This window comes from Gouania willdenowi, chromosome 17, assembly GCF_900634775.1.
Source record: "Gouania willdenowi chromosome 17, fGouWil2.1, whole genome shotgun sequence".
In the NCBI taxonomy this organism is placed as follows: Eukaryota; Metazoa; Chordata; class Actinopteri; order Blenniiformes; family Gobiesocidae; genus Gouania; species Gouania willdenowi.
The window spans coordinates 29675115-29689789 of record NC_041060.1 but is presented as its reverse complement, the minus strand read 5'-3'; the positions used below and the strand labels follow the sequence as shown (position 1 = coordinate 29689789).

At 39.9% G+C, this 14675-nt stretch overlaps 1 protein-coding gene across 1 annotated transcript in view; it reads right to left on the bottom strand.

Annotated features, from left to right (window-relative positions):
* The window catches only part of LOC114478811 (laminin subunit alpha-3-like), a 93317-nt gene that overhangs the window by 14928 nt on the left and 63714 nt on the right, over positions 1–14675 (bottom strand). The window contains exons 13-18 of the mRNA XM_028472093.1: positions 12000–12052; positions 11582–11681; positions 10390–10442; positions 9281–9386; positions 8430–8529; positions 8182–8338 (exon numbers count right to left, since the gene is read on the bottom strand). Of these exons, the coding sequence (XP_028327894.1) occupies positions 8182–8338; positions 8430–8529; positions 9281–9386; positions 10390–10442; positions 11582–11681; positions 12000–12052 (569 nt within the window). The remainder of the gene's footprint in view (positions 1–8181; positions 8339–8429; positions 8530–9280; positions 9387–10389; positions 10443–11581; positions 11682–11999; positions 12053–14675) is intronic.

The following is a 14675-nucleotide window of genomic DNA, read 5'->3' as shown; positions in this document are numbered from 1 at the left end:
CTGAAAAGTCAGTTTAGCGCAGGCCTTTTTTACAAAGATACAGCCGGTGCAATAAACTCTACAGTGACCGTTAACGGTCGAATAAAGGATTAAATAAGAGAGCGGCTTTCACAAGCACCTCCAGAGAAGTGCACCTGCTCGGCCCTCTTCACGGAGATATATTTTTCTGCGAGAGACTTTTGCTGAATTCGGTTGATTTGAGAATTAAACTGACCAGAGCTAGCGACGCTTTTTGCCTCACCGGAGTCCGCGACTCTACGTTTCGTCTGAAAATATTGGGAGCCTCTCTGTTTGCAAAAAAAGTCTCTGTGTCCCCGGCTGTGCGGTTAGGTCACGCCGCAGCCTTAATGAAAGGTAACGCTCTCTACCCCCTCTCGCGGGTCAACGTAAAAACATACTCCATACCGGAGAACTCTAGGATATGCACCCAGGAGAATCTGTTTCTGGGTTCCATGCCCAAATACGTGGTACTGGCTATGGTACACCACGAAGCCTTTACTGGGAGAAGAGACCTATCACCATTTAATTTCATTCACAACGACGTTGAATACCTGGCTCTCTGTCAGGACGGCAGACAGATCCCCGCAAAGGCTTTCCAGCCGCAATTTAACGCCGGGTTATCCGTTAGAGAATTTTACAACATGTTCCTGGCTACAGGGAGACATCTTAAAGACTTACCTCTGAGCATCACCCGGGAGGATTTTAACGAAGGATACTCTCTGTTTGTGTTTAATCTCAACCCGGGCGATGACCATGACGCCCTCTCCCCCATTTCAAACGGAAATCTAAGACTGGAGATGAGATTTAGAGTTCCCCTACCAAACACCACAACGCTTATCGTCTACGCCTGTTACGATTCTATTTTGGAGATCAACGCTAAGAGGCAGGTTCTGGTGGATTATTATTGAGAAGATGGATAACATTCAACTCGAGACTCTATTGCATAGTCTGTTGGGGGATGCATTCTGCGGTGTGTGGGCGTCGGATCAACTTCCCTCGCTGAATCCGTCTTTTAAACCACCCGCCTACTTTATAGTCAACACACACCCCGGTCACATGCCCGGAGAACACTGGTTAGCTCTGACCTTGGAAAAGAACCGCAAAGCCACCTTTTTCGACTCTTATGGATTCCCCCCGGACTTTGCGCATTACCCTACAAGCATCTTACAGTTTTTGAAAGATCGCTCACAAAACATAGAATACCACGACAAGCAGTTGCAACACCCCTGTCAGCAGTTTGCGGACATCACTGCGTCTATTATCTCTGCCATCGGGCGTGCGGGTTATCTTACGGACAGACGCTGTCTCTGTACGATGATGATGTGATAAAGAATGATCTTATGGTGTACGAATATGTCAGAAAGTATCAGCGGTGTGTTAAAAATGAATTCAATCGCAATCCGAAACAGGGGAATTGTTCTTTACAAATGCTTAAAGATTGTCATAAATAAAAAAAAATTACTTTTTTTATGCATATGCTATGCCATTACCCATGTGTATTTTGCTTTAAAAATGTACACTCACAAAATATGTTCAATAAACATTTTTATTGATGAAAGACAAAAAAATGTGTTATGCATCAGTTATTTAAGATGAAATGTTAATCCAACGCGATGATAAAGTATTTTGTTTTCCAACAGTCCGTTCGGCAGCTAATTCTCTCTCGGGAGTAATCCATTTTGGGGATAGTTCACGGAACGCCTTTTTTCTTCTTTTTCCTTCAGGCGTTTCAAATTCTTTATCGCGGAAACCACCGGCCTCCCTCTTGAGCAGACGGTATTGATCGCGAGCATGCGGGTTATTTATTGTAGATAAGGGGATGTTTAGTTCTGACAGAGTATTTAAAAACTCTGTCCACCCGCAGGCGACGGCTCCCTGGTTTTTTTCTTAAAAGGGTGGGTGAGATACTTTAACAAATCAATCACGTGAGAACCTTGCACAGCGTCGCCCCTGAAAATGAATTCCCCCTTGGAATTCCAGCCTTCGTGATTCTCCGACATTTTTTTTAAGACGTACTCTGCGCTCTTGCGATCTCGCTGGGGGAGGTTTTTCAAAAGATCTTGGTCCGTACGGTCATCGCCGGATGTTTGTGGTTTGTGAGAAGACGTTTGAGCTTTGGCGTCATACGGAACATCCAACTGCTCCGGGTGCTGGGTCGTTGCCAGTCTACGATCCTCTCTCTGACCCTGCTTCATAAAGGTAAGATATCTTTGCAGTAGCGCGCTATACTTTTTAATTTTCTCATGAGGACTCACACCCTGCTCGTTCAAGATTGTTCTCATACGGTCGTCCAAATCCAGCTCAGCGTTCTCTCTCATGGATGGCGAAGGCTGAGTTAGACTCTTTAACTGGTGAGGTGAAATAAGAAACATTTTTTGGGCCTTCTTTAAAGTCATTATCTCTGGATCAGTCCTCCGATGAGATTGCCGAGCAAAGGCACGACGGTCGAGAGCAGAGGTAGAATAAAACCACCAGTTTGCTTCTTTAGAGCCCGCTGCTTGTGTTTTATGCTGGTTTTTTTATCGGCCAACAGCTTGATAATTTTTTTCTGCCTCTTCAGTTTTTTAAACTGAGAAGGATTCAACGGGATGTTTCCTTTCAGAAGATTTAAGGCGATCTCACACAATGCTTGGATAAAATCGGGGGAACTGTGAATAAGAATGTCCTTTCGTTTCTTGGGTGAAGCGTGATACAGAGCCGTCAACAAGGGGGCGTTTCTTTTTATACGTGCCGACATGACGTTTGAGGGTGTAAACGGCCAGACGTGCGGGAAGCAGTACACGGGTGCTTAGTCTGTATAGCTCTGGGCATACGGGTGTGAGGTCTACTATTAAATACCCCGTGAACATCTTTGGCGTCGTCGTCAAAGCTCTCTAAAAAAAGGCCTTTTGTGAAATCTGATGATTTGGAGTTTATCCCTGGGATTTTATTTATCTTTCTGGTGGTAAGTAATTATCCTAATAAAAATGAATAACTGGACGTAGGGAAATCCTAAAGTTAACTACAGCAAAATGATTTGAACAACATAAACACCGTTTTGAAAAAGGAGGGTAACTTTTTCTTTTCTAATAATCTAGCACAATTACAAATTAAACATGCAAATAAAGACAAGTTACATGTAGCCAATACATTTTCAGGTTAACAGTTACGCTACATTAAAGGAAATGTTTTTAGTTTATGACATAGACCACCAACCTTTCTAAAACAGGAGCTACTTCAAAGTGCTAATACACGCTGCTTCAATTTTCCAGTTTTACTTTAATTAGAGGGAAGACTTTGTTTTATTTTTGAAAATAAACAGGGAGTCATCGCGTTCCCACTATACCTGCCATCAACTGCTCTTTACCGTGTTTTTGGATTGTAACAATTATGTAAACTCCACCTTCTTATTTAATTTTATTGCCTTAAACACCAAATCTGCAGCATCTTTAATGAAACACTGCTGGGACAGATGTCTCAGTGAAAATAAACCTGTTAATTTAATTGTTTATGTAATGCTTATTGTGTCTGATTTAACTCTAACTTAAATGTAGATCAAATGCAATTATTGTGCATCATCTGGCTGAAATATTTATAATTTCACTAAACCATGATTTGTTTTTATCTAAGCGAGTTTTTACCAGAACAAGTGGATGTGTGCCGCTATTTCTGTTCACATCTATTGTTTTTACGCAAATTATGCTCAGGCATCGCTGCGGACAGCTAAAGGGTCTTGACGTTGGAGCAAACGGGTAACGGAACATTATTGTACACCCTGTAGTGTTTGGTGACCGATGTAAAGTTTAATAGGTAATGCGTTGATGAAGAAGAAAAAGTGTGTTTGGCTCAATGCGAACGTGTTTAACTAGCGGTTTGCCTGTAATAAAACCTCACGGGTAGAGCGTCATTTATCTGTTTAATAGATGTTTATCATCAGAACTGACGCTGTCTCAATATTAACTTACTATTAGAAATAAGAACATCAAACCCCGGAAACGGAGTAAATGTGTCCATACCGTCTGTAATATCACCAAGTTTACCAAAGAACAACTATTTATTCCTAGTTATTGTTTCCAGAGTTTTATTGCCGGTTATTATTTCCTTAACGCTCCGCTGATCAGACAGAAACAGAATAATTCATACAGCCTGTCGTTATAAAAATACAATCAAAATAAAGGTGACGATGTGTCTATAACCATCAATGTTTGTTGTTGTTATATACGTAAACCGGCTAAAGCAAAACATTCCTGCGCTCCATGCAAACATCATTTCAGAAACTATTTCTATTCAAACAGAGCAAAACTCTTCACTTTTAATAACTCAATTCGGAACAACCAACTCTGAACCAAAAATCATGCAACCACACAGACACACACATTTACACACGCACTGCCCCCCTTGGAACCTCAGCAGCTGCAGAGGATGAGAAAAAACAGCGGCAGCCACAAGGCAAAACTGTGGTTGGCGGTACAAAACCGGGTCCGTCTTAAAACAATGTTATTCGTGAATAAATCATGATATTATAATCAAAACATATTTATCATCATATTATGTACGTATTCTGCGTAAAATTATACTCTGAAAAGCTCACACAACCCTTGAATTTTGCTTTATTTGTATGAGGGTTTGGAGATATCTTTATTTACTTTTTCAACTCCGTCAAAGTCCCATAGAGACTCATTTTCTTTATATCAGTAACCAGCAAATGCTCAGCGTCAATCACCCCTTAAAGAGACAAACGTTGTCTCTCTCTCTCATTCAACTGTTTAAAACAAATTAAAAAACAAATTAAACAAGTTACGTTGCCTTCAAGGCAATAAAAATGATGAATATAAGAAATAATATTATAGTAATTTTTTGTATTATGAATATATTAAAGAAAAATAATAAAGTTGAAATAAGAATAAATACAAATAACTAGTAATATAAGTACAAAACAAATACTTAACCCTCCTGGGTTATAAGTTTTATGACATTTACCTTCTTTGAATATGACCCATTCAAAACAGACAATTAAACTTTAAAAACAAGTCATAGCTGGCGCACCAAGACTGCTTTTTTTTTTTTTTGTTTTTTTTTTGTTGGTGGGGGGGGTGGAATTGTGCCTGTGTGTGTGTGTGTGTGTGTGTGTGTGTGTTGTGTGTGTGTGTGTGTGTGTGTGTGTGTGTGTGTGTGTGTGTGTGTGTGTGTGTGTGTGTGTGACACGAGTTTAAAGTTCAGAGGTAAGTCTGATGTTCAAAGCATTCTTATGCATAGTGATGGTCAGACATGGTCATATTGCTGCTATGAATGGTAAGATTTGGAAAGCTTTTTGTAAGATATGCTTCAGCTTGTGCAGTCACTTGTTTTAACTAACTGTCACGTTATTATCTGATACACACTTGTTTTAACTAACTGTCACGTTATTATCTGTTAGATGCACACTAGAAGAATGTGTGTTTGCAAAACATGTCTGTTTCACCCCACCCAGGGTGCGGCTCACTTTCTGCCCTGACTCTTATCTCTTCAGAGCTTACAAACTTTCTTCGGTCATTGTGAACATCTAAGGTCATTCAAAAGATCACACACATTACACGACAGGAAAAAGAAAGAAAGAAAAAAATATGTATACATTAAGAATGTCAACCTCTAAATGATGCCTGACCGAAAGGGGTTTAAGCTGAAGTCTAGACTTATTTTGCCTTTTACAACTGAAACACTACTGTCTGTCCAAAGATGACACAATTTCTCTCATACCAACGATGTAAGCACAAAACTTAAACAATCAAAATTATATTAAGCATCCTCGATCAACTTCTTTTCTAATGTTTCATTCAAGTGTTCTATAATATTTAACTTGTACATTTTCTTAAATGCATGAATAGTTTTGGAGCAGAAAGGTGATTGAAACCCTCTCTCTCTGTGTGCGTGCGTGTGTGTGTGTGTGTGTGTGCGTGTGGTTTTCTTTTATTTGGTGAGAAACATTGTGCATTTATACCTTTCTTTTTCTTTAAAACAGTTCAGTGAGGGGCTGGTGAATTATGTGTGTGTGTGTGTGTGTGCGTGCGTGTGCGTATGTGTGCAAGATTTTTTTTTTTTTTTTTTTTTGACTCTAAGGCGGGACTTCCGGTTTGGGAAGGCGGGACTTCCGGTTGGGGGCGGGACAAAGGTCGTGACGTCACACCTGTCAAAAGTTTGATTGAAAGTGGGTACTATCTCTCTCTAACACTTTATACAACTGTGATGGAAAACATGTCTTTGGTCATGCCAAAAGGTAAATACATAAAATACATAACAATCAGCTTGGGAGAAGAAGAGTCAAAGCAAGGAAGGTCTTTGCTTTGATACTGTTTCACCCATTGGCTTTATAAAGTGCATGGATCAGCAGAAAGCCATGTTCCCCCCGTGTCCGAATATGTGTGTCGTTTTTGGGTAGAGTCCAAATTGCACCCGCTGGAGACCCTGGAAGTCAGGGCTTATTGTTCAGAGACCAAGTCCCATCAATGGGAGAAGAGTGTCAGGTCTGTCCCTTTGAAACTGCTTCTCCCATCGGTTTGACAAAAGTTCTCGGATATTAGCATCATTCCCTGGTAGAGTCCAAACTCCACCCGATGGAGACCCAGATAGTCAGTGTTTTCATTCACCAGGGGTAACGAGGGGTGGTAGCGAAGGGACTGCCCTCGCAACCACACAGCTGATGAGCTGCTCCCATCGTAGTGGATTGCACACTTTTATTTAAAAAGTACTGCTGTATGAACAAAAGTGAAACAAGATTTGGCTTTTAAACACTTAACACAAACAACTAAGGTGCTTATTAAGAGCAGAATTCCCTTTACACAGCAGTGCAACATAATATACCAGAGCCAGGATCAACCGTCTGAGCAACAGCAACATTTTTAAATCAGTTTTTTTTTCTAAACAAGTAACAGCAGATACATTTTTATTCTTAGGGAGCAGCATAAACAGGCTATTTTCAGTAGCAAGTGTCCTATAAAGAGTGAGATGAAGTGGTTGAGCACACAAAAAAAAAGAGTGATTTCCTCTGCATGGGACTTATTTGTCTTTCAAACCCATGTTGTACTAGATTTTCTTTGGAGAATCTCAGTTTAAATATAAATTAAAAAAAAAATCATCAATGACCTAATTAACTGCATTTATCCACCAACGTTACATTTTCTTACTCATCTGCACCAGTAGTCTCCAGTGAGACTACTGGTGTAATGCCGTCACTTTAATAGTTGATTCCTTTTCATACAACTCATATATTCTTCTTGTGATGGTGCGCCTTGAGGGAGGCTCATACCTCCCAGAACATTCATTCCTAAGAACGTTCCTCAGACCAACATCTGCAGCGATACACGATAAACGGCCTTCAGTTTGTAGCTATCCACTTCGCCATGGCATTTGTTAGCTTGTCTTGCTTTTGCCTATCGATGCTTCGCCCACACGATGCATGTGGACTGCTGAAGCCCACGTTCGCTGTTCGGTACCTTTCTCCTTGTTCATTTTCTGTTCCGGCTCTTCATCATGTGACATGACAACATCCGACCCAATGAGCAACGAACTTTCAAAATAAAATGGTAATAAAAACTGCGTTAATGCGTGATAAAATAATTGTCGGCATTAATTAATTCATGTGTTAACGCAATAATAATGCGTTAACTTGCCCAGCATTATATATATATATATATATATATATATATATGTGAACACTATTAACACTAGATATCTGAAAAAAAATTACAAACGCTGTTAGGTTAGAAATATTAACAGACCGACCAAGCTTGTTTATGTTTTTATCCCTCTCAACCTTTATGACCCCCGAGGACGCGCATGCGCAGTTCTAGAGTGTGAAAAGGCTTATTAGAGAGAGACACGAGTGTTATTAGAATAAAAGTCTAGTGCAACAAAAAAATTCAAGAATTCAGGGGAATTGTTCGAAAAGATAGTAACACTAAAACAGCACAGGACAATGAAAGAAATTAATAAATCTACAATAAGAGGTATTTTAGAAAATAAATACATAAAGTTTTCTATGACAGTAATCACTGATATCTATCTTCATCTTTTTAAACCCATGCAAAGGACAAAAGCAACCAATTAAATCACAGAGTTAGGGATATTACCACTTATTCTTGCTGATTGCCTGAAGACCTCAGTTTTTACATAATATTGTGAGACATAAATCGACAGTCCTTAATGTGTGAGTGTAAATGGACAAACCTGTGAAAGAGACATTACAGCGTAACCTCTCCAGCTGAAATCAGGGAACTCTTGTGTATTGTAGCCGAAGCGTACTGGCCTGGCGTTTGGTGTGGTGCCATCTTCTACTTCATATTTTAGCTGGTGTAAATCAGGAAAGTAGTAGCCTTGTGCTGGTCTATCAGTAAAGAAAAGAAAGAAGATTGAATGTAAGTATAAAGCATTGTAGGAACTGTTTCATAGAATCACAAAACACTGAGATATCTTACTTTGTACAGGTGCGACCGACTATGTTTTTGCGACATTGACATTGTCCTGAAGTCTCATCACATGCAAAGTCAATGGCCCCACCAATATCGCACTGACATCCTAAGAGTTGTAAACATTTCAGATGAGAACAAATTGAGCAGTGGAGAGTTAACATTTCAGAGAAATATATTCAGTGTGTGCACCACCAACAAAACAATAAAGTGAATGAAATGGGTTTATTGAGAGCCAAAAAGTAACACAGAAAAAAAGACAGTTTAGGTGTTTAATTGGTTGTTTTGATCTGTTTCTTAAATAATGTTGACACATAAATTATCCTACATTTTTAATGTCAAAAAATGTATTCAAGTTGTTTTAAGCACTTTTTTTTTAAGGTACATTTGAAGAAGGTCCACTTCTCTTCAAACTCTTTTTTTTTTTAAAACTATTTCTCAATTACATTTTCATAAAAATTACTTGTTTTACTATTACTATTTTTCAGCTGTTCAACTGTTATGTGCAAAAAAGGATTAGGGCGCTAAAAAAACAAACAAAATAGAGCCACTGGTGAAAAAAAAAAAAAATCACAATTGTAATATTTCATATGGTAATATTTCGGGATACCTGCAAGCTCCTCCCATACACATCACAGGTGGAGGCAGGGGTTTTTATTAGCAGCTGGAGGAAGAAACTTGTCTTGCCTGCCTCCACCTGTGGTGTGTGTGGGAGGAGCTTGCAGGTATCCCAAAATAGTAACAGATGTAAAAAGCATGTAGTGTTCAAATGAAATAAAACACATATGACAGTAAACATGTCTGTTTTTTAAAAAAAAATGCTGAGCGCATAAATCTTAAAACGTGTGATAATATGTTACCTTGACATCCAAAGTAATTTTTCTTCTGTAGAAGGAAGTAACCATCCTTGCAGGTATCACATGTGAGGCCACATGCTCTTGGCTTGCAGTAACATTGTCCACTTTTCTAGACATACCAGGAGAGCAGTAACAATATAATGTGCATAAATACAGTCAAATACACATAATTACTTTCAGTTTGGAAAAAAGGGGCCAAACTCCCATATAGATTCAATCGTACATTTTATTCATTTATTTTTGCACGTTTCAATACCATGAGCCACGAACAGCAGCCGTCAACACACACAGAAGTTGATCACACAAAACAAGGAGCACTTATAGATTCATTACAGTAGTCATTACACCACAGACAACCACTGCATGTCTGTTTTTTTTTTTTTTCTATTTCTATTTTGTTTTTAAATTAGTAAAATGGTAAATGGACTTGATTTATATAGTGCCTTATAACCACACTGAAGCAGTCCCAAAGCGCTTTACATATCAGCTCATTCACCCAATCACTCTCACATTCACACACCAATGGGACAGGACTGCCATGCAAGGCGCTAGTCGACCATTGGGAGCAACTTAGGGTTCAGTGTCTTGCCCAAGGACACTTCGACACATAGTCAGGTACTGGGATCGAACCCCCAACCTCTCGATCAGAAGACGACCCTCTACCCCCTGAGCCACAGTCGCCCAAAATAACCACACCACTTATTTAATTTTTTTCTCCAGTGTGCATTTAGTTCACCCACCGGAGTGTCATGTTTGAGGAGGAGTGAATGGCTACTTAAGCTTATGCTACAAGTGCAACTATCACCACCTGCGGTCACAGATTTTTTTCTGGTATAGATATAGAATCAACTGCGCTTTTAAAAAAAAGACAAATTTTGATTGTAATTTTGATTTTAAGAAATACACCATCCCGCCCACCTGGGGAGATGATCCACAGAAGGTGTAGAAACACCCAACTCCCTGTTATACTGTCCAGCCATTCAAATCGTTTTAGGTATTTGGCCCTTTGTGAAAAATGTTTGGACACACCTGGATTACACCCACTTAAATGTGATACAGCTGGTAGACACATGACAATCAAAGGAGATAAAGGAGGAAAAAAAGTCACCCACCTGCTCACATTGTCCGACACCACTCAGCGTTCCTTCCAGATTGCACAGGCAGTCTGATATTTGGGCAGAAACACTCAGATTTATGCAGTGAATAGACTGACAACAAGATGTTGAAACTGTACCTGATACGACAGCATCTTCAACTTTGAAGTTCAACACAAAAAAACCCTAAGCATCATCTTGCAATCAAGTACTGTGTAACCTGCACTTGTTTTCCTTATTAATTATAATTTTCCTCAAATTATTCACTAAAATTTCCACAAATTGAATTGAAAATTGGTCACAAAAAGTCAAGAATATGCAGATACTGATTTTTATTATTATTATTATTATTATTATTATTATTATTATTATTATTATTATTATTATTATTATTATACATCAATTTTATATAGCGCTTTTCTGGGTACTCAAAGTCACTTTACAATGAAGGGAGCGGTGATATCTGTCTCTTCTGAAAAACAAGCGGAAAAACTTTAGTGACATCAAGTCTGAACCACCCCCTCCAGGAAGTGCCTGCTGCCGGTGTAAGTACCAAATGCAAGTATATCCAACTGCAGCCGTGAGTACAGTACAAGCAACGCCCCCTACAAACCACACCCACGCAAACAATTTTTCAATGCCCGGAGCCGTTCCATTTTTAGTATACGTTATATCGCCTCGTATCACCTTTGACTTGATCTGATGTGTTTGTGACACAATGCAACGCAGCGTTTGGACAAAACAAATTATTATCACCTTAAATGCACTATTCCTGTAGTTAATAGAGACGAGGAGGAGAAGAAAGTGATTAGCAGTTTAACACTCTGTTGAGTGTTTGAAGCAGCTGAATTACTCCACTGCTGCTTCTGCTGCTGTTGTGATAAACACACAGCCTGAAGCGCTGAGACGGACTCACAATCACAATAGCTGCTTTAATATCCATGTGATCTCCCTCGCAAGAGAGAGGCATGAAGTCTGCGTCTAGAGACACGCCTACTCATGACTATGCATGAAGGCCCCAAAACAGCCCGTTTTTAGAACTGCTCAGAAAGTAACATTTCAGAGGGCTAAAACTCTGGAAAACAGGCAAGTTTGGGAAAATAAACCTCAAATACTTTATTGGGGTTCTTAGAACAAATGGAGATGGGTGAAAATAGCATGATACTGGACCTTTAAGAAGACGGAGCATTGAAAAATGTCTTTTTCTTACCTGAGCATCCTTGGGGGTTGTCCGAAGCCAGATTCCAGTAGAGAGGTTTACACTTGTCACAGAGGGGTCCCTCTACGTTTGGTCTGCAGCGACAGAAGCCCTGCAGAGAAGGATTACAGAAAGGATGCTTTCACTTGTTGAGTATGTCCACACAAAGCACAAAGAGCTAGATTTCAGTTTTACCCATTTCTAAAATGACACATTATTGTAAAAAGGTAAACATAAACTTGATCAAGATACAGCAGCAATTTCCAAACTATCTGAGACGACAAACTGGTTTAAATATATTTGATTATATAAAATAAATATGTTATTGTTTTGAGGTGTTTAGAAATGTAACAATTGCATTAAGAACTGGAGAGGTTTGGGTGATAAACCACAACAAAGAGAAAAACTAAGTTCACAATAAATTACTTACTGTTAGGGGATCTGAGGCCTCAGTTCCTGTGGCATTACAGGGGAGGATGGAAGCTGTAGGCCAAAATAAAACATAATAAGAAAATGCCAGAGATTCCAAGCTCCAAAATTAGGAGTGTTATTTGAAAGAAGCAGGCAAATCCTTCCAAGGCCAATTCATCCAAAAAATAAAACAAGAAGTGCACATTAATAGTAAAATCTGAGGCCACTCAGACAGCATCAGTTCTTCCTTGAATAATACTTTTAAACTGTGTGGGAAATGTGATCCCAAGCTATTTCTTCATGTTCTCTTAAAGAAGGGCTGTGACTTTAAAACATTAAGCATGCTCGTTAAGCAGTCAGGTCTTATCAGAATCTACTTTACTGTCACATATGTACAGGTACATACACAAAATGTATTCTCTGCTTTTAACATTAACTTCAAATAAAATTATGATAAAACAATTGATTAACCTAAAAATAAATCACATTGTACAATGACTGCCACCTTCCTACGTTAACTCCTGCAACCTGTAAAGACCATCAACTTTCCTTGCGAAGCTGACAGAGATGCAGGCGACTCCTCAATTGTGTCCTGGATTGTGGACTACTTAACTGGCAGACCACAGTTCGTACGCCAGTGACACTGTGTCTGACAAAGTGGTCAGCAACACCGTGGCCCCTCAAGGGACTGTATTCTCTCCCTTCTTCTTCACCACGGACTTCAGCTACTGCACTGACACCTGTCATCTCCAGAAGTTCTCTGACGACTCTGCAGTGGTTGGATGCATCAGGGAGGGAGACGAGGTGGAGTACAGGACTGCTGGCGACAGCTTTGTCACATGGAGTGAGCGGAACCATCTACAGCTCAATGTGACAAAGACCAAGGAGCTGATTGTGGACTTGAGGAGAACCAAAAGGCCAGTCAGCCCTGTCTCCATCCAGGGGGTAAGTGTGGACATTGTGGAGGAGTATAAATGCTTGGGAGTGGTGATAGACAATAAACTGGACTGGGGGAAAAACACTGACTCCCTCTACAGGAAGGGCCAAAGCTGCCTCTATTTTCTGAGACGGCTGAGGTCCTTCAACATCTGCAGAAAAATGCTGAGGATGTTTTATGAGTCTGTGGTGGTGAGTGTGATCCTCTACGCTGTTGTTTGCTGGGGGAGCAGACTGAGGGTCGCAGACGCCAACAGACTCAACAGACTCATCCACAAGGCCAGTGACGTTGTGTGGATTAAACTGGACTCTCTGACAGTGGTGACAGAGAGGAGGAGCCTGTCCAAGGTGAAGGCCACCTTGGTCAATGAGTCCCACCCACTCCATGATTTACTGGTCAGTCACAGAAGTACCTTCAGCACCAGGCTGATCAAACCACGGTGCTCCACAGAACGCCACAGGAAATCATTCCTGCCTGTGGTGATCACACTGTATAATTCATCACTGTAACCTCACAGCTTGATTGTTGTAAATATCTGTATCATATTTGTATATTTATATTATTATTATTAGTATTATCTATCCTACTTTATTTTCTACTACTGTAATGTGTGTGTATCTGATCCCTATTTTTTTAACAGTCTTTTACTTAATTATACACTTATTTTTACATTTATTCTTTCTTTCGTCTTTGTTAAACATTTATACTCTTTTATTTGTGATTTTTTTCTGTGGCTGTAACATAAGCAATTTCCCCCCTGGGATTAATAAAGGAATTCTGATTCTGATTCTGACCTGTAGCTAAGCTTAAGTTTTAAATCCCTGGTAAGATAACTAAACCAACAAAAAGACTATTCTGGAAAAAAATATTTAATTGCCAACATGCCAGTTATTGTGTTAGTCTTCACCCTCATTTGCAATACTGAATGCTTGAAATCTTTATGACATCATTGCGGTGTTATTAAGTGTAATTCCCCTTTGAAGGCCCATGTACCAAATGCACGGCCCACCACTGCATATGATGGAATCAGCTGTTAAAACAGAATTAAGTAACTTTTTCAACTTAATAAATCCTTCTTGTAGTCCCTCTGAGGGTAATACAAGTGTTTATGTAGTGATTGAGGGGTCTTTCTTCTCCCTCTGCTGTCTCTGGCCAGAAAACCATGCTTGCAACGTTCCCTGCCTTCGAGTTGGTACCAGTCTTGCAGCTCTGTTCTCGTTGTCGCGATAAGATGTACTGCTTTATGACAGCCCAATACACACTAATGCTAGACTATCACCAGCCCCGTGGCTGCTCACGGTTGACTACAAATTCACTTTTCTCAAACATATATCATGGTGGAGCCAGGAAAAAAAAGGCAGAAAAAACCTTTGTCCGAGGAGGGAAGGAAAAAAAATGGGAATAGGATCGACAGAGGGCTCAAACACAAATCCTTTTGGGGAAGGCATATGCTGGATGGCGAGAGCTGAAGGAAAAAGAAGGCTGTAAATTGGACGCAGACTTCCCGGTGTTCATGTTCGATAGTGCCCACCTCTTCAGACATTTCTTCGTGTTATCATTCTACCGTCTTGGGAGCTCAAAAGTGTGCATGTAGCAGGCGGCGGGGGGTGAGGAGTGTTTACAACAGAGACATAACCAAAAGGGACCTTTAGGGGGTGCGCTTCGCGCAAGTTACTTAGTTCTGCTTTAATATGCATGCTTGATATGTTGCAAGAAATTAGCATTTATAGCATGTTTTGACTGACATGATCATGTGTT